The sequence below is a fragment of the Amblyraja radiata genome, chromosome 17 (genome assembly GCF_010909765.2).
Source record: "Amblyraja radiata isolate CabotCenter1 chromosome 17, sAmbRad1.1.pri, whole genome shotgun sequence".
Taxonomy (NCBI): Eukaryota; Metazoa; Chordata; class Chondrichthyes; order Rajiformes; family Rajidae; genus Amblyraja; species Amblyraja radiata.
In genome coordinates, this window is record NC_045972.1 from 6,651,139 (window position 1) to 6,675,211 (window position 24,073).

Here is a 24,073-nt window from a genome sequence, read left to right on the forward strand (position 1 = left end):
ACTATTTGGGGGTCTGTAGATAACACCAATTAGTGTCTTCTTGTCTTTACAATTCCTCAACAATCCACAGTGACTCTACCTCGTCAGTCCCTATGTCTTCCCTCGCAAGGGACTGATTCCATCCCCCACTCAGGCTCAGGCACTCCAAACAAAGCTACGCATTCAGTTGGGTCATTGTTGATCCTCATATCCTGGCTCCTTCAACATGAATAGACATTGGAATACATTATTACTTAGGAGTCATTCAATTTCTTGACAAATAGCCTTTGAATAAAATGTTAAAAAAACAACATTGTGGTGTGAAATAATCTGAGGAAAGTGTAAAAATGTTATTAAAGAAGGATCTCAACCAACTGCATTTTTATCCTCTATGCATTTCAGTTCTTTAGTCTTTTATTTTGTGGTCTCTGTACAAATATCACACCACTTAACATTCTATTTAAAAAAAAAACTACGACATGACTCTTCTTGAAGTAGAATAGCCAGGATTTCCTCTGTGGTTTTTGTACACAACTGTGCAGATCTCTTTTGGAGAAGGTTTAGTTTTCAGGCTATTAAACAATTCTGCATTGTTTTTCCAAAGGCACAGGAATAGATTTCTCTTATAAGTTCAGAAGTGATAGGAGCAGAATTAGGCCATTCAGCCCATCAAGTCTACTCTGCCATTGCCATTCGCTCTTAACCTCAAGGGCCTGTCCCACTCACGCAATTCTTTTGGCGACTTGCCGGCACCCGTCATAGCCGCAGCAGGTCGCTGAAAATCTTCAACATGTTGAAAATCCAGCGGCGACTAGAAAAAGGTACGACTCTTAGGGCGACTACTCACAACCATACAGGCGTCTCCCTGTAACATGTCGCCTGTGTGACACCTGTATGGTTGTGAGTAGTTGCCCTAAGAGTCGTACCTTTTTCTAGTCGCCGCTGGATTTCCAATATGTTGAAAATTTTGGGCGACCTGCTGCGACTATGACGGGTGCTGGCAAGTCACCAAAACAAATTGTGTAAGTGGGACAGGCCCTTCATTCTCCTGCCTTCTCCCCATAACCACTGACAACCATACTAATCATAGTTAATGCAAATAAATTATAGGTTTGTGCAAATGATAGATATAGAATATTACCTGGGAACGCCATCATAATCTCCACCAAATCCCACAGACTGATAACCAGCAACTTTTTTTATGTAGTCAAAATGATCTACGGAATGATTTGAAAACATAATTTCAAACAAATGCTTAAGTTTCATTGCACAGTTTTACAATATTTAATGTACTTCAGTAAATAGTTTCCTGACATTGTGGAGGGGAATTTGGACACTCTCTGGGAGTGTAGATTTACAATGTTACACTTAGTTGGTGGCTGCAGAAACCATTTCAAGTTGGCTACGTCACAAGGTGACCCAAACATGTCTGTCCAAATTTCTTACTAGGATCAGAAATATGTATAGAGTTTACCAACTTTTTCAAATGTGCTTATCTACTGCTTTTAGTGTTGTGTATACTCTGAGTATGGTCAGGTGCAGTCCACAAAGTGGCATATTCCCCCCCTCCCCCCCACCCACCCCCATATATCTGATGAGTGAACATAACAGGTCCCAATTCCGCCTTTGAATTTAATGCTTCACACCAACATATTTGTGTTCTCAAACAAAAAAAGCTGTTACTTCCTGCCATTCAGAATGTTTCATCTTGAGGTTACTATATTTTCGAATAAGTGCTTCTTAAAAAGATATATACTGTAGCAGTGAAATTCTGAGTTAAAGACAAGGTATGCCCCACACATTAACACTATCCTACACACACTGGGGACAATTTAATTTTTTTAATACCAAGCCAATTTAACCTGCAAACCTGTACGTCTTTGAAGTGTGGGAGGAAACTGAAGATCTCGGTGAAAACCCACGCGGTAATGGGGAGAATGTACAAACTCCGTACAGACAGCACCCGTAGTTGGGTTCGAACTCGGGTCTCTGGCGCTACAAGCGCTGTACGGCAACAATTCTACTGCTGCGCCATCGCGCCGCCCAATGTACTCTTGGGTTTTAAGTACATTCTCTTTTCCTTTTGTCCTTCCCTTGTCTTTTGTTGAATATGGGAATTAGGATAGAAGTATTTGAGGGAGAGGTTATGCCCTAACATACGTGGCAGGATGGCACCTATCGAGGTCAGATAAGAGGAAAGGGCACATGGCACACAAACGCTGGAGAAGGAAAGGGCCAAGTACTGTGTAGAGTTGGGATTCAAGTAGAGAGGGAGGGAGAGATATGGACAAGAAAGGGATAGAGGAATTAGAACAATATAAAGGACCAATTAGTTAGGGACCTGGATAGTTTGAGTGATAAATGGGGCAGGTCCCAAGCGTTCCATGTTCTCCCACTTTCTCACCCACTCTGTACACACTAGGTAGCTGTCATGGGAATGGCCAAAGATGAAGGTGAAGATAGATTGGGATGTGCTGGCCTGGGAGTATTCTGATAATCCCAGCCAGCTCTTTACACTGAGTTCCACCAGGCATAAGCCCTTCACCCCAGGGAGAAGCACACCATTATGTCTGGGCTGCCTGTGAGAATGCAGAATGTTAGCTCATATTAGAAGAAATGATTGAAATTGACCAGATGCACCTCAGAGATATGAATGTGTTGATTAAAGCTAAATGCCCAAGGAATATGTAGGATGGAGAGGATGGCCCAGGAGCTGTAGGATCGTACACTGGCGTGGGGGTGACAGTAATGAGGACAGGTATTGCAACTTTTCGGGGGGATGCGAGGCAGTGACTGGGAGATGAGAGTCATTGGTGAATGATCATATCAGTGGTTCACAAAGGTGATGAGCCCACCATAGATGATGTAAATATTGGACAATAAACAATAGATAATAAACAATAGACAATAGGTGCAGGAGTAGGCCATTTGGCCCTTCGAGCCAGCACCACCATTCAATGTGATCATGGCTGATCATCCCCAATCGGTACCAAATTCCAGAAGATTAGTCAAGCATGATTTCCCCTTCATAAATCCATGCTGACTCGGACCAATCCTGTTACTGCTATCCAAATGTGCGGCTATTTCATCTTTTATAATTGACTCCAGCATCTTCCACACCACCATTGTCAGGCTAACTGGTCTATAATTCCCTGTTTTCTGTCTCCGCCTTTCTTAAAAAGTGGGATAACATTGGCTACCCTCCAATCCACAGGAACTGATCCTGAGTCTATAGAACATTGAAAGATTATCACGAATGCATCCACGATTTCTAGAGCCACTTCCTTAAGTACCCTGGGATGCAGACCATCAGGCCTTGGGTATATGAAGAATACTCCGATGTGGACAATTCTGGTCAGGATGACCCAGTCTTCCTGAAAATAGCGAAGGAAGGGGGGAGCTGAGCTCTCCAGGAGGTTTTGGACATGGGACTAGCTGTGGGATCCACCTATCCTACAATAGTATCAGAGGCCGGCGAGATAGACTGGTGGAGCAGAACGAGAGGTCGCAAGGTGGGTGGAATGAACGTAGTTGCTGTGAGGACAGAGAGGACTTGCTTTACGCGGCAGCTCTTTACACTGAGTTCCGCCAGGCATAAGCCCTTCACCCCAGGGAGTAGCGAGGGACTGCCGCACTAGACGTGGAAGGGTAAAGGAGATGATGTGGCCACCCACGCCATGGTTGGAGGCGGTGTCCCGACAAGTGTGGAAGGTGTGAGAGTCGCCCACCAAAACAGGCCGAAACCACAGTGGCTCCTTCTCACACCATGGAACTTGTGACCACAGCAGCCAAGTCAGATAAGCAGTCGGAGTCAGCCCCCATTGCCAGTACTGAACATAAGAGCCTAGGTGGCAAGCAAAGTGGCATAAGTATTGATAACTGATCTACTTGTGCCAATGGCGGGAGAGGTTACTTATATTCTCAGCAAAGCACAGATACTTGAAATAGGGAGAATGCACCTCCCATTATATTTCTGGGCCTGTTAAAATAATGATGGTACTATCCTAGGAACAGGTACAGTAAGGGAAGCGTGATCCCTAGTAGACTCAGGAAAGAGGGGACTAATATGGATAAGTTAGGGAGAGGGAAGAAGCAATGGAGTAGACAACAGAGCCAGTATAGGCACAGCAGCCTCAGTCATCAGCAACTGGAGCAAGGCCGATGTGTATGAGTTACTTCAAATCCTCCCTAAAAACACATTTTTATTCTTTGGCTTTCGACACTGGCTGAAGCATTGCTCCTGTTCTTAGTGCTTTTAATGTCTTTTAATTTTTAGTGTGTTTTTTATAGTCCTTCGTTTTACGGTTTTTAAAGGTTTTTAATGGTTTGTAATAGCTTTTTGTCCATGAGTTCTCATGTACAGCACTTTGTGGCAACTGCAGTTGTTTAAAGTGCTTTATAAATAAAGTTATTATATTATTATTATATTATACTTTGTCAGCAGTTCCCACCTGGGGGCTGCACACAAACACAACTGTGGGCAGGTAAAGAAAGGCTGAGTAAAAATGAAAGTGGAACGTTAGAAGCAGAAGGGAAATGAGTGGGTGGATGTCAGGGCAGAAAGAGCAGCAGAAGAACAGGAGAGACAGAAGATGCTACTGGAGAGGAAGAAGATACCAAAGCCAATTTAGAAAAAGTACATGGCGAGGTGGGGGCAGAGGAGAAAGAAAAGTGGAGAAAAGAGGGAGCAGAAGAGGAAGCAAATAGTCGGCGGACCCATGTGAAAGCTGGAGTAACAGTGGTAACCTTTACCCAGAGGTGAAACACTTCTGTAACCAGCTTCAAATGTTGCGGCATCAAATCAACAGCATCAGCACAACACTGATCAGAAAGTGCCAAAGGCAGATATTCCCGCAGTCAGGTGACCAGGTCATTTAGTTTAGTTTAGAGATACAGCGGGGAAACAGGCCCTCCAGCCCACCATGTCCATGCCGACCAGCGATCCCCGCACATTAACACTACCCTACATACACTAGGGACAAATTACATTTATACCAAGCCAAATAATCTACAAACCTGTACGACTTTGGAGTGTGGGAGGAAACCAAAGATCTTGGAGAAAATCCACGCGGTCACAGGGAGAACGTACAAACTCCCTATAGACAGCACCTGTAGTCAGGTTCGAACCTGCATCTCTGGTGATGAGGGCACTGTAAGTGCAGCAACTCTACCGCTGCGCCACCATGCCGTCATGGTAAGAGAGTTGCCTGAAAAGGTTGGGTTCACTCCTGGATGGATAGGTGGGCAGTGCTACTGACAAGTGGCACCCGTGTCTGTATACAGACCTGGCGAGACAGCCGCTGGAACCATTGACTCAGGTTAAATATCATGACTTACCTTCCTCCCGCCCACACACGCGGACCAAGGGACCAAGTCCACCCACTAACAATCTAATCTCATTTCAGGGAAGTAACTGATGAACACCAGCATCTTGCTTCACATTCGACCACTCCGATGAAATTTGCTGAAATCATTGAGAGGATAAATGTATCCAGGGAGTGGATGAGATCAGGTGGCTGGAAGAACAATTGCTGCTAGATTCATATAAACAGCCCATTCAGGATGACAGATAGTTCAGATGGATATCGACCTCGGGACGTTGTAATTTAGTCATTGGGAGGGGAGTAGAGGACATTTTTGCAGCCCTACTTTTAACCGCAATAACTTTTGGCCTCCCTGGGACAAGTCTGTCCAAGTGCCAAGATGAGGATATGTTAGGTATTATTTAGAGGTGATGAAATTATGTGGAGGAATCAGACATTAATATAAAACAAGAACCAGCCTTCAGAATATCTGTTCCAATGTACAGTGAAAACAGTCATTGGTTTGAAGTTAAAAAGACAGTTTTGCAAACAGACAGGCTGCCTACTAAATGACCATGACCTATCTTGTATGCACAGCAGAGTGTAAGACAATGATGTACGTTAATTGGCCTACATCAAATCAGAAATGTGTAGGAGGGAACTGCGGGTACAAAGAGACTCAGAGTCAGGTCAGTTAGGAATGAAGTAAAGAAGCACTTTGTGACTTGCAGAAGTGTGGAATATGTTCTCAGCAAGGAATAGAGATCCTGGCACAATTACTAATTAAATCCTGACACTGCAGGATGCAGGTTACCCAGTTTATCAATAGATATGGGGTGAAGGATGACGAGGGGAATTTGGATACAATGTAACAATGATGTCGTTAAATAGTAGAAAAGGCGTGAGAATAAAGAATCTATTTTTAGATTATGTTGAGGGACAGATTATGATAAAGGGACTGATGTTACATCTCCGGTAGTTGCAGATGAAAGTACCTGGAGAGTGGATGGTTTGGGTGGGAAGTCATGAGTGATCCAACGAGTTGCGGAGAGAGCAATCTCCATGGAAGGCGGAAAGGGGTGGAGATGGGAAGATGTGACTAGTGGTGGGATCACGTTGGAGATGATGATATGTCAGATGATGTGTTGGATATGGAGGCTGGTGGGGTGAAAGGTGAGGGTCAAGGGAACTCTGTCCTTGTTGCATCTGGGGGGGAGGGGTTGTGAAAGAAGAGACTTGGGTGAGAGATCCATCTATGGCAGTCAGGTGGAAGCTACATTCACTAAAGATTGCGGACATCTCAGATGTCCTTGAATGGAAAGCCTCATCTTCAGAGCAGATGCGGCAGGGACGGACGACTTGAGAGTAGGGGATAGCATCTTTGCAAGAGGCAGGATGGAAAGATATAATTATAGGAGGGAACTACAGATGCTGATTTACACCAAAGGTAGAACCAAAATGTTGGAGTAACTCAGCAGGACAGGCAGCGTCTCTGGAGAGCAGGAATGGGTCGAAACCCTTCTTCAGTCCGAAGAAAGGTCTCAACCCGAAACGTCATCCATTCCTTCTCCCCAGAGATGCTGCCTGTGCTGCTGAATTACTCCAGCATTTTGCGTCTATCGTGGGAAGATATAGGGTATATATAGTTGTATAAAAGATCTGCTGCGAGATCGCAGGTCTGTACATCGGGCCATCCGTAGCGGCGACTGCGGAGGGTCCAAACGCCCCTACCACGGGTGAACAATGAGGAAGATGACTGAACTTTATTGCCTTCCATCAGAGTGGGAAACACTGATTCCACTGTGGTAGCTGTTAATATTAAACTCTATCATGTATTGTGTTCTTTTTATTTGTATGGTAACTCAAATATCATTGTACCAATTAGTGCATGTGACAATGAATGTGAACTTGAACTTGATATTCTACTGTCTAGATTGGCCTTACATGTGTTGTTTAAACATGGTGTTATGGTAGAAGAACGTGGGCATTGAATCGGAGGATGGAATGGAAGAGGGTACACTTCCCACCAAATAGTCCACCATGTTTTTGAAAATATTCCTTCACATGAGATGCAACAATGAGAACAATGCAGATACTGACCCGCCACATCTGAGAGTGTAGCTTTAACCTTGCATGTAACAAAGTCGTTGAAGAAGTTCACCATCACAATACCATTCTTCTGACGCTGTGAAATGAATGTATTTATTGAAATGATTGACCACATTAACCAGTACATTCAGGACAGGTAATATTCTTAAGGAGATCTCTAAACACATTTTAAAATTGCTTCATATCTACATTAAATATTAGTCACAAAGGCTTTTAAAAACGGAGTCAATGTTTAATCCTGAAATAGAACTGTCTCACCCTTTGATAGACACAAAAAGCTGGAGTAACTCAGCGGGTCAGCATTTCTGGAGATGAGGAACAGGTCACGTTTCGGGTCGAGACCCTTCTTCAGACTGAGAGTCAGGGGATAGGAAAACAAGAGATATAGACCGTGATATAGAGATGTATAGAACAAATGAATGTAAGATATGTAAAAAAATAACAATGGTAAAGGAAACAAGCCATTGTTAGCTATGGGCTAGGTGAAAACGAGTTACAGGCAATGAAATTCAACAAGACAACTGAAGCTAGAACAACAACTTGGATGGGGGTGAGACAGAGAGAGAGGGCCTGCAAGGGTTACTTGAAGTTAGAGAAATCAACATTGATTCCGCTGGGGTGTAATCTACCCAAGCGAATATGAGGTGCTGTTCCTCCAATTTGCGTTGGGCCTCACTCTGACAATGGAGGAGGCCTAGGACAGAAAGGTCAGTGTGGGAATGGGAAGGGGAATTAAAGTGTTTGGCAACCAGGAGATCAGGTAGGCCCAGGCGGACTGAGAGAAGGTGTTCAGTGAAACGATCGCACAGTCTATGTTTGGTCTCACCGATATCACCCTTTGATATATTGGAAGTAAAAAGAATTCTAAATTACTGAACAGATTGTACTTATTGTACAATCTTTAGTTATTGCAAGCCACATCATTAAAGCAGCACAGCATGTTACATGTTGGCAGTCTCTACCTGATGAGATTGTGTTTTACTGCATCTGTGAAACTCAGAGATGCAGAGACACAAAAAGCTGGAGTAACTCAGTGGGTCATACAGCATCTCTGGAGAGAAGGAATACATGACTTTTGAGGTCGAGACACTTCTTGAAACTCAGGGTGGCAGCTGTGTAGTTGCATTCTGCAGCAAAGTTCACTCTAGGTTTCATGTCCTTTCTGTGAGGAAGTACCCAATTTCCGCTTCACACTTGCCCAAAGTTACAAAGTTATTCAGCACTTTGCAGAATAAGATAACTATTCATAGCATTATCACTCAGCTATTCAACATTTTGGTTTAGTCAAAGACAAAAGGCCCATCATTTAAATAAAAAGAAAACTTAAATCACAATAACATTAAAGATAAACACAAAATGCTGGAGTAACTCAGGCAGCATCTGGAGAGAAGGAATGGGTGATGTTTCGGGTTGAGACCCTTCTCCAGATTGAGTGAGGGGAGAGGGAGACACAGTGATTAGGAAGTGTACAGAGTGAGAACGAGACATCCACTTAAGTGCTTTTTCAACAACTGCCATCATTGCACCAACTATGTGCTCATAGTACAACTAATGTACAACTCCTGCAGATTTAAAATATCCAACATTCAAATACCACAAATAGTCATATGTTAAAAAAAACCCCTTGCAAAATCTTCTGTGCACTTGCATCTGCCATTGAAGGTGGTGGGATGGGGATTCCATGAAGTTTTTACAACAATTTTACAAATGCAACTTGATAAATGCAGGACAAGATGCTTCAAAATTGATATAAAGTTTCGTCAAAATCTTACCACTTTTTTCAGAATGGCATCTGGTACATTGCGATTATGGTTACACAGGGTGTAGGCACTTGAGTGGCTAAACATGACAGGAGCCTTTGAAATGTCCAATACATCATTCATCGTCTTGACAGAAGTGTGTGCTAAGTCAACAATCATTCCTAGTCGATTCATTTCTAAAATAACTTTCTTGGATTTAATGAAAACAAATTAGTTAATCATACTCAAAACCTGGCAAAATATTCATTAAATTATTTCACGGGCTTATTTTATTCCGAGTACAGTACTTGTAATGCTTCACTAATTTCATGTTTGCTCTGAAAGGAATTTCTGGTCCAGTTTAATGCTTATTCTGATGAATAACTTATTTTTAGCTCAATAACCTCTGTGAACTTTGCTGCCCCAATTACCACCAAAACAATGCAGAAAATTATATAATTTGGTTTAAATAACCTGAATTAAGAAGGATGTTAACTCACAAATAAATAGAATGTCAAGGAAGACAAAATGGTGGCAAACCCAGGTGACTATTTGCGCGCTAGCCGCAGAAGCTGATCTACAATCACATATTATAATTGCTCCACACTTTTAAAACTCTACTCCTGCAGCAACATTTCTTACTTTACTCCCTTTATCATGTATCTGTACACTGTGAATGGTTCGATTGTAACCATGTATTGTCTTTCCGCTGGCTGGTTAGCACACAACAAAAGTTTTTCACTGTACTTTGGTACACGTGACAATAAACTGTAACAAACTAACTAACTAAACCAACTAACTAACTAATGGGCCTATCGCCAGTGCTGACATCTGTGTTTTCCATTGGCGACTACCTACATCAACCGGCGACAGGTACCGGCGTCAAGAGAAGTCTTCAGTTGTCTTCAGTTGACGCCGGCAGGGTCGTAGCTTGTCGTGAGTGTAAGTAGGTTGACTTTGGTTGTCGTAGGTTGTCGCCTGTGTGGTCGTAGGTTGTCGTAGGTGTGGTCGTTGGTGGACGTCCTAAGCAGCGACGATTGGGTCGCCGGTTGTCGTAGCTGGACGTCGACTAGGTGGAAGGTTGTCGCAGACATTGTTGTAGGGGGGGATCCAGTCGGCAGTTTTGCAGCGACCTGCTACGATTATCACAGTCGCCGGCAGTCACCTAAAAAATCGTCTAAGTGGGACTGGCCCATAACAGTCTGTAGATGATAGAATCTTGAGAAAGAATGAAGTGCTGAAGGAGCTCAGCGGGTCAGGCAATACTTATAGAGGGCAATAGACAGACAATATTTTGGGTCGGGACCCTTCTTCAGTCAAGTGAAGATCAGTTCCTCCAACAGTTTTGATCAGAACTTCAAGGATTAAATCTGCCATCATCGACAACTTTGGGCAAATAAGAAGACGTAATGGATGTGGTATCATCTATATTCTCAACATACATTTTAGAAAATGAAGATTTATAACTTTGAAGGGTCATTTAGAATTTCAGGAATTAAGTAAAAATTTTTCCACAAAATATTTTTTCTGCAAACGATTAAGTGTTGTTTGCAAATGCACATAATGACATTTCTTCCAGTGAATATGAAAACAGAGTAATGTTGCACTGTTTAAGCATCTGTGGGATACTACTGTTGAAAACCTACAGTATGTAGGAATGTCATGAAGTTAGAGTATTATCATTCCTCTCACATTTAAAGGTACAGAAAATGCAGGGGGGGGGGGGGGGGGGGTTTGTGGATTCCCCCAATAGCCAAACCAAGTGACAAGAGACGATAGACAATAGGTGCAGGAGTAGGCAATTCAACCCTTCGATTCACTGTGAATATGGCTGATCATCCACAATCAGTACCCCGTTCCTGCCTTCTCCCCATATCCCCCGACTCCTCTATCTTTAAGAGCTCTGTCTAACTCTCTCTTGAAAGCATCCAGAGAATTGGCCTCCACCACCTTCTGAGGCAGAGAATTCCCCAGATTCACAACCCTCTGTGTGAAAAGATGTTTCCTCATCTTTGTTCTAAATGGCTTACCTCTTATTCTTAAACTGTGGCCTCTGGTTCAGGACTCCCCAACATCAGGAACATGTTTCTGCCAAACCCTTAATAATCTTATATGTTTCAATAAGATTCCCTCTCATCCTTCTAAATTCCAGAGTATACCAGCTCAGCCGCTCCATTCTATCAACATATGACAGTCCCACCATCCCAGGAATTAACATCGTGAACCTACGCTGCACTCCTTCAATAGCAAGAATGTCCTTCCTCAAATTTGGAGACCAAAATTGCACACAATACTCCAGGTGTGGTATCACTAGCCCTGTACAACTGCAGAAGGACCTCTTTGCTGCTATACTCAACTTCTCTTGTTATAAGGCCAATATGCCATTCGCTTTCTTCACGGCCTGCTGTACCTGCATGCTTACTTTCAGTGACTGATGAACAAGGACCCCCAGATCCCGCTGTACTTCCTTTTCCCAACTTGACACCATTTAGATAATAATCACATTAACCTGCATCTGCCATGCATCTGCCCACTCCCCCAACCTGTCCAAGTCACCCTGCATCCTCATAGCATCCTCCTCACAGTTCACACTGCCACCCAGCTTTGTGTCATCAACAAATTGCTAATGTTACTTTTAATTCCTTCATCTAAATCATTGATGTATATTGTAAATAGGTGCGGTCCCCGCACCGAGCCTTGCGGTACCCCACTGGTCACTACCTGCCATTCTGAAAGGGACCAGTTAAACCATACTCTTTGTTTCCTGTCTGCCAACCAATTTTCTATCCATGTCAGTACCCTACCCCCAATACCATGTGCTCTAATTCTGCCCACTAATCTCCTATGTGGGACCTTATCAAATGCTTTCTAAAAGTCCAGGTACACTATATCCACTGGCTCTCCCTTGTCCATTTTCCTAGTTACATCCTCAAAAAATTACAGAAGATTATTCAAGCATGATTTCCCCTTTGTAAATCCATGCTGACTCGGACCGATCCTGTTACTGCTATCCATTTGGAGTATAAGTGCAGTTTTATGACACCATAAACAGATGCCTCTACATGTTCGACAGAAATCTCCGGTATTGCAGATAAAGGAAGCTGAATTAAAAAAATCTCACCTTGGTCTTCATTATGTCACTAGATTTAAATATGGGGAAGAGTGCTTGCAGGAAATGATAAATGAATTTGCCAGTTTCTATTGCTGACTTTGCCTTTCATATTTGGGGAAAATGCCATTAAAGTATAAACTGGATTCGATTCTAGAAGACTTGTAGTTACATAAGGTTTATATTATATAACAGCTTTCAAAATAAATATCATTGGACATTGATGACAGGCACTGACCTTTCCAAACTCAGACAGGCCATTACTTTGAGCTGTATCTTTCCCCGCATCCACGCGCCAATTATCAGCCCTGAAAATGGTAAAGGTGCTATAAATACTTAGATATGGGTTAAAATCAGGCACATTGATGCTTGTGAAATTATTCTTCATACCAATGCAGTTGATGAGGCCGGAGGGGGTGCACGTGAACCTTTGTCTCACCTGGAAGGACTGCTGGGGTCCCTGGATGGAGTTGAAGGAGGAGGTATAGGGACAGGTGTTACATCTCCTGCGGTTTCAGGGAGAGGTACCCGGGAATGGGCTAGTTTGGGTGGGAACGCATTAGTACACCAAGGAGTTGTGAAAGGAATGGTCTCTGTGGAAGACGGAAAGGGGTGGAGATGGGAAGATGTGATTGGTGGTGGCATCATGTTTGAGGTGACAAAAATATCAGAGTATGATGTATTGGATGCAGAGGCTGGGGGTGTGAAAGGTGAGGATCAGGGGAGCTCTATCCTTGTCCCATTGTGCGGAGGGGAGTTGGAGAGGAATTACAGGACACAGAGGAGACCCATCTATGACAGAATGGGATTGATGGGATTGTTAGTCTGTTTGCACCACGGTTGCTGGAGTCACGGTCTGCGAGGAAGGCTCTCAAGGTACACAGCAGGATACAGACCATCTACATAGATTGATAGAGAAATGACAGATAGTGAGGTGTGCTTAGGGAGATCAAAAAGTATGTGTTATTCTTTGGTTTGTTTTATGTGGGGCGTGGATGGGGGGGGGGGGGGGGGGGGGGGATCGGGGGGAAACTTGTTTTCAATCTCTTACCTTGCCGGAGATGCGATTGTTTTCCAGATCGTATCTCCGGTCACTCTGTGGCCTAACATCATGGAGCTGGAGGCCTTGCTCGAGACTGACTTTGAGCACCATGACATACCATCGGAGCCTGCGATCCCTTGCCTGGGATCGACGCTCCCAACCGCGACCTGCAGATTTCAACATCGAGGAGCTTGCAGTGTCGGGTAGAGACTGATGTCGGGAAGCTCCAAGCCGCAGGAGGTCCAACCAGCCCCGGATCGGGAGTCTGATCGCTCGGCGCGGGGAGCTGAAATCACCCCAATGCGGGAGTTTGATCGCCCCGATGCGGAAGGTTCGAATGCCCCGACCGCGGGAGAACAAAGAAGGGAAGAAGATTGAACTTTTTTTGCCTTCCATCACAGTGAGGAATGTGGGGGAGTAGCTGTGGTAGATGTTCATGTTAAACATTTATTTGGGTGTTGCCCTTTATTGCTATGGTCATCTGAATTTCACTGTTACCTTAATTGGTGCATGTGACAATAAACTCACCTTGAAACCATGAAAGGGGAATATATGCAATTACTGGCAAGACCCTGAACAACATTGCTGTACAGAGGGATCTTGGAGTCCAAACCCATAACTCCCTGAAAGCGGAAACATACGTAGATAGAGTGCTAGAAATTACATCTGCTATGCTAGCCTTTGTTGGTCGGGGCATTCAGTATAAGAGGCAGGAAGTCATGATGCAGCTTTATTGGCCCTTGGTTCGGTTGCAGTTGGAGTATTGAATGCAGTTCTGGTCACCCCAATACAGGAAAGATGTGGAAGCTTTGGAAGGGTGCAGGGGAGGGTTATAGAATGATGCTTGGATTAGTTAAAAGGAGAGGTTGGACTGGCTGGATTATTTTCTCTGGAGCACGGGCGATTAAGGGGACAGCTGATAGAACTATATAAACGTATGAGAGGCATAGACAGGGTAGACAGTCAGAACTTTTTTCCCATATTGAAAATATTAAATATTATTAGCTTTATGGCAACCGAGGCAAAATTTAAAGGATATGTATAGGACAATTTTATTTTTACCAAAGAGAGGTGAATGCTTGGAACGTGCTGTGAGGTTGACAGTGGAGGCAGATATGATAGTGGCATGTAAGAGGCTTTTGGATCGGCACGTGGATATGCAGGGAATGCAGCGATATGGATTCTATGCAGGCAGATCAAAGTTGGTCTTGGCATCATGTTCATAGGCACAGACATTGTGCGTCCTAGGATGTTGTTGTGCTGTGCTGTTCTATGTTCGATAGGGAACATTGTCCTCATTTTACCTTACCATGGTGTGTTACAGCTATGCGTGATGGTCATGTAACGAACTCCCATTTGGTAGAAGAGGCGTAGTGTAGCCATGCTGCTGTCTATAGAGTGTCCACCCTCGACACCAATTAAACTGGCCACTTGCTTACCCTGGAAAGCTGTGGTAATGCCTGTATTAGGAAGGTATTAGAGGTTATATACAGATATTATGTGCAATCTATTTCATGCAATTGAATATTTGACTGCTCATTTAATATAAAACATTAATATGAGCATTTGAAAAATACACATTAATTGTAAAATAAAGACACAAAGTGTAGGAGTAACAACAGGTCAGGCATAATCTCTGGATAATTGTTAAATTAATTGTACAATTAGAGCATATCTTCTCTAATAACTACACTTCAATTATTTTGCTCCATTTGATGGTGAGAATTAACTATAAGTGAAAATGCCAGCTGGACTATATGTCACTGTTTAATACTTCTTTAGTTTAGTTTAGAAATACAGCGCGGAAACAGGCCCTTTGGCCCTTCGAGTCCGCACCGACCATGGATATCCCTACATTAGCACTATCCTACACACACTAGGGACAATTTACAATTTTTACCGAAACAAAATAACCTACAAATGTCTTTGGAATGTGGGAGGAAACCGGAGCTCCCAAGGAAAACCCAGACAGGACACGGAGAGAACGTACAATCTCCGTACAGACAGCACCCATAGTCAGGTTCGAACCCGAGTCTCTGGCGCCGTAAGGCAGCAACTCTACCACGCCGCCGCCGCCGTGCCGCACATATTCCTTTCAAATAAATACTATCAGAGAGAAAATACATTTTTGTTTACTTCCAAAGTTTGGATCTTTAATAACCCTGGGACATTTTATTTCTTTTCAGAAGTGATGTTTATTGGGGGATCTAATGGGGCTTTAAAATGGAGAGGTTGGTTTACAGGGAGATTTTGGGCAGATTTTCTGTCCATTGTGGTCGGCATCTGACTTCTTGATCATTCCTAACTTCCACCCTGTGACGTGTAGGTGTGGAAAGCACCTGAGATTCCCCATTAATCACCTCACATGATCACAGCTTCACAGAGGCATGGCCCTTTCGAAAATTCCAGTATGTGAGCTGAACAAAGACATCAATTTTGTGCAATAAATGAATGTTCCACAGAAAACGTTACCTTGAATTTTACCTGAAAAGCAATTGGCTTGGAGATGAGACAAGCCCGGAACTATTGTATATTTCATCAAGTTTGGTTTAGTTTAGATTAAAGATACAGTGCAGAAACAGGCCCTTCGACCCACTGAGTCCGCACCGACCAGCGTGCCCCACACATTAACACTATCCTACACACACACTAGGGACAATTTTACATTTATACCAAGCTAATTAACCTATAAACCTGTACGTCTGGAGCGCGGGAGGAAACCTAAGATCTCGGAGAAAACCCATGCAAGTCACGGGGAAAACATATAAACTCCGTACAGACAAGCACCTGTAGTCAGGATGGAACCCGGGTCTCTAGCGCTGTAAGGCAGCAGCTCTACCGCTGCGTCACCATGCCGCCCACGTGGTTCAGAGCTAATCTTCAACGTGGGCTTCTTTATCCCGCATGATCCCCGTATCCCTCATTTCTCGTAACATCCAGAAATCTATCAATCTCTATCCTGCACAAAGTTAACATCCGGGCTTCCTCAGTGCACCAGACTGGAGAATGACAAAGACTTACCAGCTCTTATGTGAAGACATTGCACATGTCATCTCAGTCCCAGTCTTTGCCTGAGACTGCAGTCTCTGGCTCTAGACCCTTCAACAAAGTGAACCATCCACCCTATATCCAGCCATGGGAGGACTTCGTACGTTTCAATAAGATCTCCTCTCATACTTCTAAAATCCAGAGAATACAGGCACAGTGTGCCCAGCCTCTCCTGTACACAAAACCTGTTATCCCTGGAATCAGTCTGGTGAGTTCAAGGAAAGTTTAAACTTTAAGGATGTAGCGGCCAAAGTTGTGCACAATTCTCCACATGTTGTCTCACTGACATCCTAAGTAATTTTAGTGCAATACTTGCAACACTCATACAAAAATCATCTTGCAACAGAGGCCATCTTACCATTTTTCATTCCGAACAGTTTGCTGCATCTAGACACTGGCTTTCGGTAACTCGAATGCAAGGACATCCAGATCCTTTTGTTCGCCTGGACCTACCTGATCGCCCAGTTGCCAAACACTAAATCCCCTTCCCATTCCCACACTGATCATTCTGTCCTTGGTCTCCTCCATTGTCAGAGTGAGGCCAAATGCAAATTGGAGGAACAGCATCTCATATTTCGCTTGGGCATCTTACAACACTGTGGTACGAGCATTGATTTCTCTAAGTTCAAGTAGCCCCAGCATCCCCTCTCTCTCCATCCCTCCCCCACCCAAGTCGTACCAGCTTCAACGTTGTCTTGTTGAGTCTCATTGTCTGTACTCTTTCTCACCAAGCTCACAGCTAACATTGGCCTGTTTCCTTTATCTTCGTTACTATTTTGCATATCTTTCATTGATTTGTTCTTTATCTCCCTATATCACCGTCTATATCTCTCGTTTCCCTTTCTCCTGACACGCAGTCTGAAGAAGAGTCTCAACCCGAAACGTTACCTATTTCTTTTCTCCAGAGATGCTGTCTGTCCCGCTGAGTTATTCCAGCTTTTTGTGTCTATCTTCAGTTTAAACCAGCATCTGCAGTTCCTTCCTACACAGATACTTTTGAATATCAACACTACCCAATTAATAAAATAACTTTCTTTTTTGATTGGTACAGTGTAAGCAACTTTATTTTTCTCACAATATATTGTATCTATCAAGTACATACCTTTCCATTCAGCTCATCTGTAAATCTTCACTATTCTCAACCCCGCCTAGTTTTGTATCATCAGCAGACTTGGTGTTGAAACATTGGTCAAGTCGAGATCATTGTCTTAAGCACATGTAAGATGTGGTACATGTATAATACCAACCAACTCCAGTAAAACTGTAATTGTAATGCAGCCGTTATCAGTGAATGGCAGAAGCCTGTCAAACAAGCCTGGATGGAAGTGAACACCAAATGTGCTGGAGATAGACACAAAATGCTGGCGTAACTCAGCGGGGCGGACAGCATCTCTGGAGAGAAGGAATGGGTGGCATTTCGGGTTTGAGACCCTTCTTCAGACTGAGAGTCAGAGGAAAGGGAAACGAGAGATATAGATGGTGATGTAGAGAGATATAGAACAAAGGAATGAAAGATATGCAAAAAAGTAACAATGATAAAGGAAACGGGCCAGTGTTGGGCAGGGAGACCGTTCACTACAAGAAATGCAACTGGGAGATGAAGGTGATGATTGCAGACAGAGTGCAGGCATTCAGCAAAGCACCCAGTCTGCACTCAGTCTGGCCAATGTAGATGGAGTCACATCGAGGACACTGACTGCAGTAGACAAGATTGGATCAGGTTATTGGAGAGAGTTTTAATGCTGGATGAAGTTCAAAGAAAATGTAGAATAGATTATTGTTAGCTCGGAGAAGCTGACAACAAAGTATACAGAGATAAAATGTAATCGAGGACAGTCTGGCTGGTCGGAGAACTGGGAAGGGGGAGGGAAGGAAGATAGGGGAAGCAAGGGTTACTTGGTCAATATTCATACTGCTGGGGTGTAAGCTGCCCCAGTGAAAAGTTCCCGATTACATTTCATCTGTTTTGTTGTCACCTTCTCCGAGCTAACAATGATCTATTCTACATTTTCCTTGATATGCATCTCTTTTGATGGGGTCAAGGAAAGAGTATTCATGTCGCAGCCCAATCTTTCCACCAATAGACAATAGACAATAGGTGCAGGAGTAGGCCATTCAGCCCTTCGAGCCAGCACCGCCATTCAATGTGATCATGGCTGATCATCCCCAATCAGTACCCTGTTCCTGCCTTCTCCCCATATCCCCTGACTCCGCTATCTTAAAGAGCCCTATCTAGCTCTCTCTTGAAAGTATCCAGAGAACCGGCCTCCTGAGGCAGAGAATTCCACACACTCACAACTATCTATGAGAAAAAGAGTTTCCTCGTCTCCGTTCTAAATGGCTTACCCCTTATTCTTACACTGTGGCTCCTGGTTCTGGACTCCCCCAACATCGGGAACATGTTTCCTGCCTCTAGCATGTCCAAACCCTTAACAATCTTATATGTTTCAATGAGATTCCCTCTCATCCTTCTAAACTCCAGAGTGTACAAGCCCGCCGCTCCATTCTCTCAGCATATGACAGTCCCACCATCCCGGGCATTAATCTTGTAAACCTACGCTGCACTCCCTCAATAGCAAGAAAGTCCTTCCTCAAATTAGGGGATCAAAACTACACACAATACTCCAGGTGTGGTCTCACTAGGGCCCTGTATAACTGCAGATGGACCTCTTTGCTCCTATACTCAACTCCTCTTGTTATAAAGGCCAACATGCCATTCACTTTCTTCAATGCCTGCTGTATCTGCATGCTTACTTTCATAGACTGATGAACAAGGACCCCCAGATCCCGTTGTACTTCCCCTTTTCCCAACTTGACGCCATTTAGTTAGTAATCTGCATTCCTGTTTTTGCTACCAAAGTGGATAACCTCATATTTATCCGCATTAAACTTCATCTGCCATGCATCTGCCAACTCCCCCAACCTGTCCAAGTCAACCTGCATTCTCATAGCATCCTCCTCACAGTGCACACTGCCACCCAGCTTTGTGTCATCTGCAAATTTGCTAACCACCATGCACAAGAAGTGGCATGCCGAGAAGTGTGTTCAGCTCTGGCTGAACAACTTCTAATCTTGTGTGTGAACTCGATAAGATCTCTTTTGATGTCTCGTTTTCACACCTTACACTTCCTTATCTCTGTGTCTCCAGCTCCACTGACTCTCAGTCTGAAGGGCCTCGACCCAAAACGTCACCCTTTCCGTCTCTCCAGAGATGCTGCCTGTCCCGCTGAGTTAATCCAGCATTTTGTGTCTATCTTCGGTGTAAACCAGCAACTGCAATTCCTTCCTACCAAATGTGGTGGGGCCTTTCCTGTGATGGGGCCAGGTAGCAACAAGACATTACGACAAATGGTGTCATCATGGTAGACATTCAAATACCTATTGCCCCTGTAGAGAGATCAGAGAGACTTACCAATGGATTTGTGATGATCACAACCCAGCCGTGTCAAGGCAAACGATATGTGATCATCAACCTGAGACAAATCAAAGTTACATAGCTAGGACCCCTTGTCACTCAACTACTGACGGCCATGTCTGACTGTTTCAATCGCAGAGGCACCAGGCAGGGGAGGGTAAGAATGAAGGAGGTGGGTGTTGTCGGGAATTTTGAGTATTATAAAGAAGATGAGCAGGTTATAGTTTGGTTAACCCTAGAACTCAGATACTGGGGAGCATGATGGGAAGAATGGCCAAGAATGTAGTCAGAATGGCTAAAGCTGAAACATTCTGCTGAGAAGCAGGCTTCCTTATCTATTAGGGGTGCGGGATATAGACCTTCACAGTTCTGTCTAGATTCTTATATGTTGCAATCTTCAGTTCAGTTCAGTTCAGTTTTATTTGTCATATGTAGGTAAACGCAGGGTCAACGGTACAATTAAATGTTTTTGCCAAGACAACGGGTCACCTCAGCAATGATATTACTTGTACTACGGCTGCTCTTGAATAGGCCCCGACCACAGGTGAACAAGAGGAAGAGGACTGAACTTTGTTGCCTTCCCTCTCCGTGGGAAACTTTGATTCTGCTGTGGGGGGATGTTTTTATGTTTTATGTTCAATTCTATAGTGTTGTCTTTGTCTTATTTGTGTGCTGCATGGTAACGCAACTTTCACTGCACCAATTGGTGTATGTGACAATAATGTCCTTTGTCCTCTTGGTCACTGTGTTTAGCAGGCACGTCTTCCAAAGGTTATCAAACAACCTCTTTTACGAGGGGACTCCATTTGGCGAGTAGAATCTGGACATTTATGGTATCCACATGTTAAATATATGGGAGGATTGCTAAACAACAAGAAACGTAAGATTAAAGTTAACTCTGGGGAACGACAAAGATGGAAGGTTACAGAGACAGATTAATGATGGTTCATGTCAACTCCACAAGTAACCATTGTGTCATGAGCATATGAAAATTGTAGTTACTTTGACTTAGTGAAGCAGTTTGGACTTGCTCACACTGCTTCCCGATGTATGTGGCTGATAAACCGACTTGTTTGATAGACTCAACAATGATCTATGAGCTGTTTTATTTTATGTTTGTGCCCATCTGAGTAAAGACAGATATAGGGCACGGGTAAAGTTTGAAATTCGAAAGATATGCAAAAAAGTAACAATGATAAAGGAAACAGGCCATTGTTAGTTGGGGGCTAGGTGAAATCAATGAGTTACTCCAGCTTTTTGAGTCTATCTTCGGTGAAGCTCCTTCTTACACAGTGATGAAGTGCTCAGTACTTTGTATCCTTTGTATCTTTGTAGTACTCTGGGTCAATGATGGAAGATACTGTCGATCTTCAGCATCGATGTTTCCATTGCTTAGGATCCACTACGGGATCATGGACCTCTGAACAGCCTCCTGACAAGGAGTCACACAAATTAATATGCGAAAGACTCTTGCATGAAAGGGAAAGATATCAATTATTGCTCATACCAATGGTAGTCACCAGAGGATGTGGTGAAGAATAGTTTTAGGTTTAAGTAGGTTACAAGGCCAGCAACATCATTGAATATGTTCATAGATTAATTGCAACTGCTAGTAGCAAATGTGATAACTTACCTTTGCTTGTACGTGCACTACGGAAAGTTTGAGAATACAGCGAATCCATTCTTTGTATGACGTCAATTTGCTCCAGCGTTAGTCTCACAGCATCCTTATACTGCGTGCTACACGGTGCATATGCGACCCAAAACTGCAACAACAGGTTGTATGTTATTTTCCAATTTTGAACTTGTACATACTAAATTAAATAAAAGCAAATGCACGAGAATCAATCTAATCGCTTGGTAGTTGCAGAATAGTGTCAAGAATATCATCATGGGTATTAAACTTGTTTTAGGGGTATTGTTCCTGATAAACAGGAGGAAAACCTGGGGAGCTGAGCTATAAGGACATTCCTTGTTCTATTAGTGGCTTAGAAACTTTGAACTAGACAACTTAAAAACAAGCCCTTCGCCCATCTTGACCATAACAACCAAATTGGCATTCAAGGCTAGGCCCATTTACTCGTTTTTGGCACATAGCCCTCTAAACACATCCTCTCTTTATATCAGTCACAATGTCTTACATCGTAGAGTTTACAATGGTAGAATTGTCACCATGAGGCCTGGCAAGTAAAAAGTCACCTCGCTAGAGATTTGATCCAGTCCCGTTCTTAACTCTTTGTTGATAGCTGATCGGCTCAACAATGGACAACCCTCATGCTGATTGTGGGCAACCTTTTTTTATTGCCAGCAGAAGGAAAAAACAGCTTGGAATCTAATTATTAACTACACCCAGATATTTGTATATAGATTATGGTGATATTGCATTCAAGTATGGATTAGATTGGATTTTTTTTTTAGACACTCACATTTTGTTAGGCTCTGGGGTAGTAGACTATAGGAACAGAATTAGGCCATTCAGCCTATCGAGTCTACTCCACCATTCAATCACGGCTGATCTATCTCTCCCTCCTAACCCTATTCTCTTGCCTTCTCCCCATAACCCCTGACCCCCGTACTAATCAAGAATCGATCTACCTCTGCCTTAGAAATAGCCATTGAGTTGATAGTTTGTGGTGGGCGAGTTACATGGCAGTATGTCACAATGCTTACTAGCACCCATTGAATATTCTGAGATTTATTATGGACGATTTTGAGGTGAGTCACTCTCTAACACTTTTAATAGAGAGGTCTTAAGTGATAGGAGTAGAATTAGGCCATTTGGCTCATGTAGTCTACTCTGGCACAATAGTAGAGTGGCACAAGAAGATGAGACTTGGGACATCAAATCTTTGTGCTGGATCATGCAAGATAGAAAGTCTTCCTTCACTGCACACATTCCACTATTTTACAGGGTTTCCTTCTCTTAAACTAAAAGATTTGGAGATTCATTTAGCAAACTGCACTCCAATTCAGGTGACACTCCATTGATTTAGCTTTCTAATTACTTTCTATGAAACCAAAAGCTTTTATAGTAGACTATCTCCAAATCGGTATATCCAAAATCAAATGCCATTACTATAAATTTTAGGCAGATCCAGAGGGAGATGGAAGTCATATTGTTGGTGTTATAGATGGCTTGATGACCTGTACAGCAAGTTAGTACTCTGCTGATTTGGAACATTTGGATTTTGGCCACGTTCTATGTTTCTATTTGCTTATTCACATTGGCCAATGACATGTATTATTTTTCCCCATACATTGTGAGATAGTCATAGAGTGATACAACATGGAAACAGCTACACTAGTCCCACTTTTGGCCCGTATCCCTCCAAATTTGTATTCTTCCAAACCATGTACCTGTCTAACTGGTTCTTAAAAGTTGGGATAGTCCCTGCCTCAACTCCCTCCTCTGGCAGCTTGTTCCATACCCACAACACCTTTTGTGTAAAAAAGGTACCCCTCAGATTCCTATTAATAGATGTTTTTCCATATTGGAATGTTATAAAAGTCCAACTTTTGAAATGAGTGGCAAAGGCATACTCATATTAAACAGATGGGGCCATTCTGGTTCAATTAAATTCTTTCATGAGAACTGATTAACATATTTGTTTGACAATGATAATAATAGAAATGTAACAAGACTCTGACATGAATAAAGTCCAGACTGTAAACGGCAATATTGCACGTTTCCCTAAAATGGTAGACATTATGATAAGATGACGCTCATACTCAATGTTTCCCTGATGGATTTGTATAAGGCTGTCCACCATTCTCCCTGCCTAACAGAGATTCAATGCTTTAATAAAATAAATTACCTCAGAAATAGCAATTTACTTCTCTTAGTCCATGTTATTCTCCCTGCAACTGAAGAGCTTGATTTAAACTTACCCAGTTTATATCTTTCAATTTACTTTTCTTTATCCACCAATACAATCTGAACTTGAATACTTGAATAGGGTGGCACGGTGGTGCAGCAGTAGAGTTGCTGTCTTACAGCGCTTGCAGTGCCAGAGACCCAGGTTCGATTCTGACTACGGGTGCTATCTGTACGGAGTTTGTACGTTCTCCCCGTGACCGCGTGGATTTTCTCTTAGATCTTCGGTTTCCTTCCACACTCCAAAGACGTACAGGTTTGTAGATTAATTGGCGTAGTATTAGTGAAAAAAATGTCCCTAATGTGTGTAGGATAGTGTTAATGTCCATAGCACAGAAACTGCTCTCCTCAAAGTCCTCAACGACCTCCTCACCTCTGCTGACACTGGTTCCCTCAACATCCTCATCCTCCTCGACCTGAGCGCAGCCTTCGATACAGTGAACCATAACATCCTG

At 43.2% G+C, this 24,073-nt stretch overlaps 1 protein-coding gene across 1 annotated transcript in view; it reads right to left on the bottom strand.

Annotated features, from left to right (window-relative positions):
* dpep1 (dipeptidase 1) overlaps positions 1-24,073 on the bottom strand; it is a 45,928-nt gene that overhangs the window by 11,698 nt on the left and 10,157 nt on the right. The window contains exons 4-9 of the mRNA XM_033035664.1: positions 21,378-21,510; positions 14,591-14,741; positions 12,478-12,547; positions 9,164-9,340; positions 7,383-7,467; positions 1,121-1,196 (exon numbers count right to left, since the gene is read on the bottom strand). Of these exons, the coding sequence (XP_032891555.1) occupies positions 1,121-1,196; positions 7,383-7,467; positions 9,164-9,340; positions 12,478-12,547; positions 14,591-14,741; positions 21,378-21,510 (692 nt within the window). The remainder of the gene's footprint in view (positions 1-1,120; positions 1,197-7,382; positions 7,468-9,163; positions 9,341-12,477; positions 12,548-14,590; positions 14,742-21,377; positions 21,511-24,073) is intronic.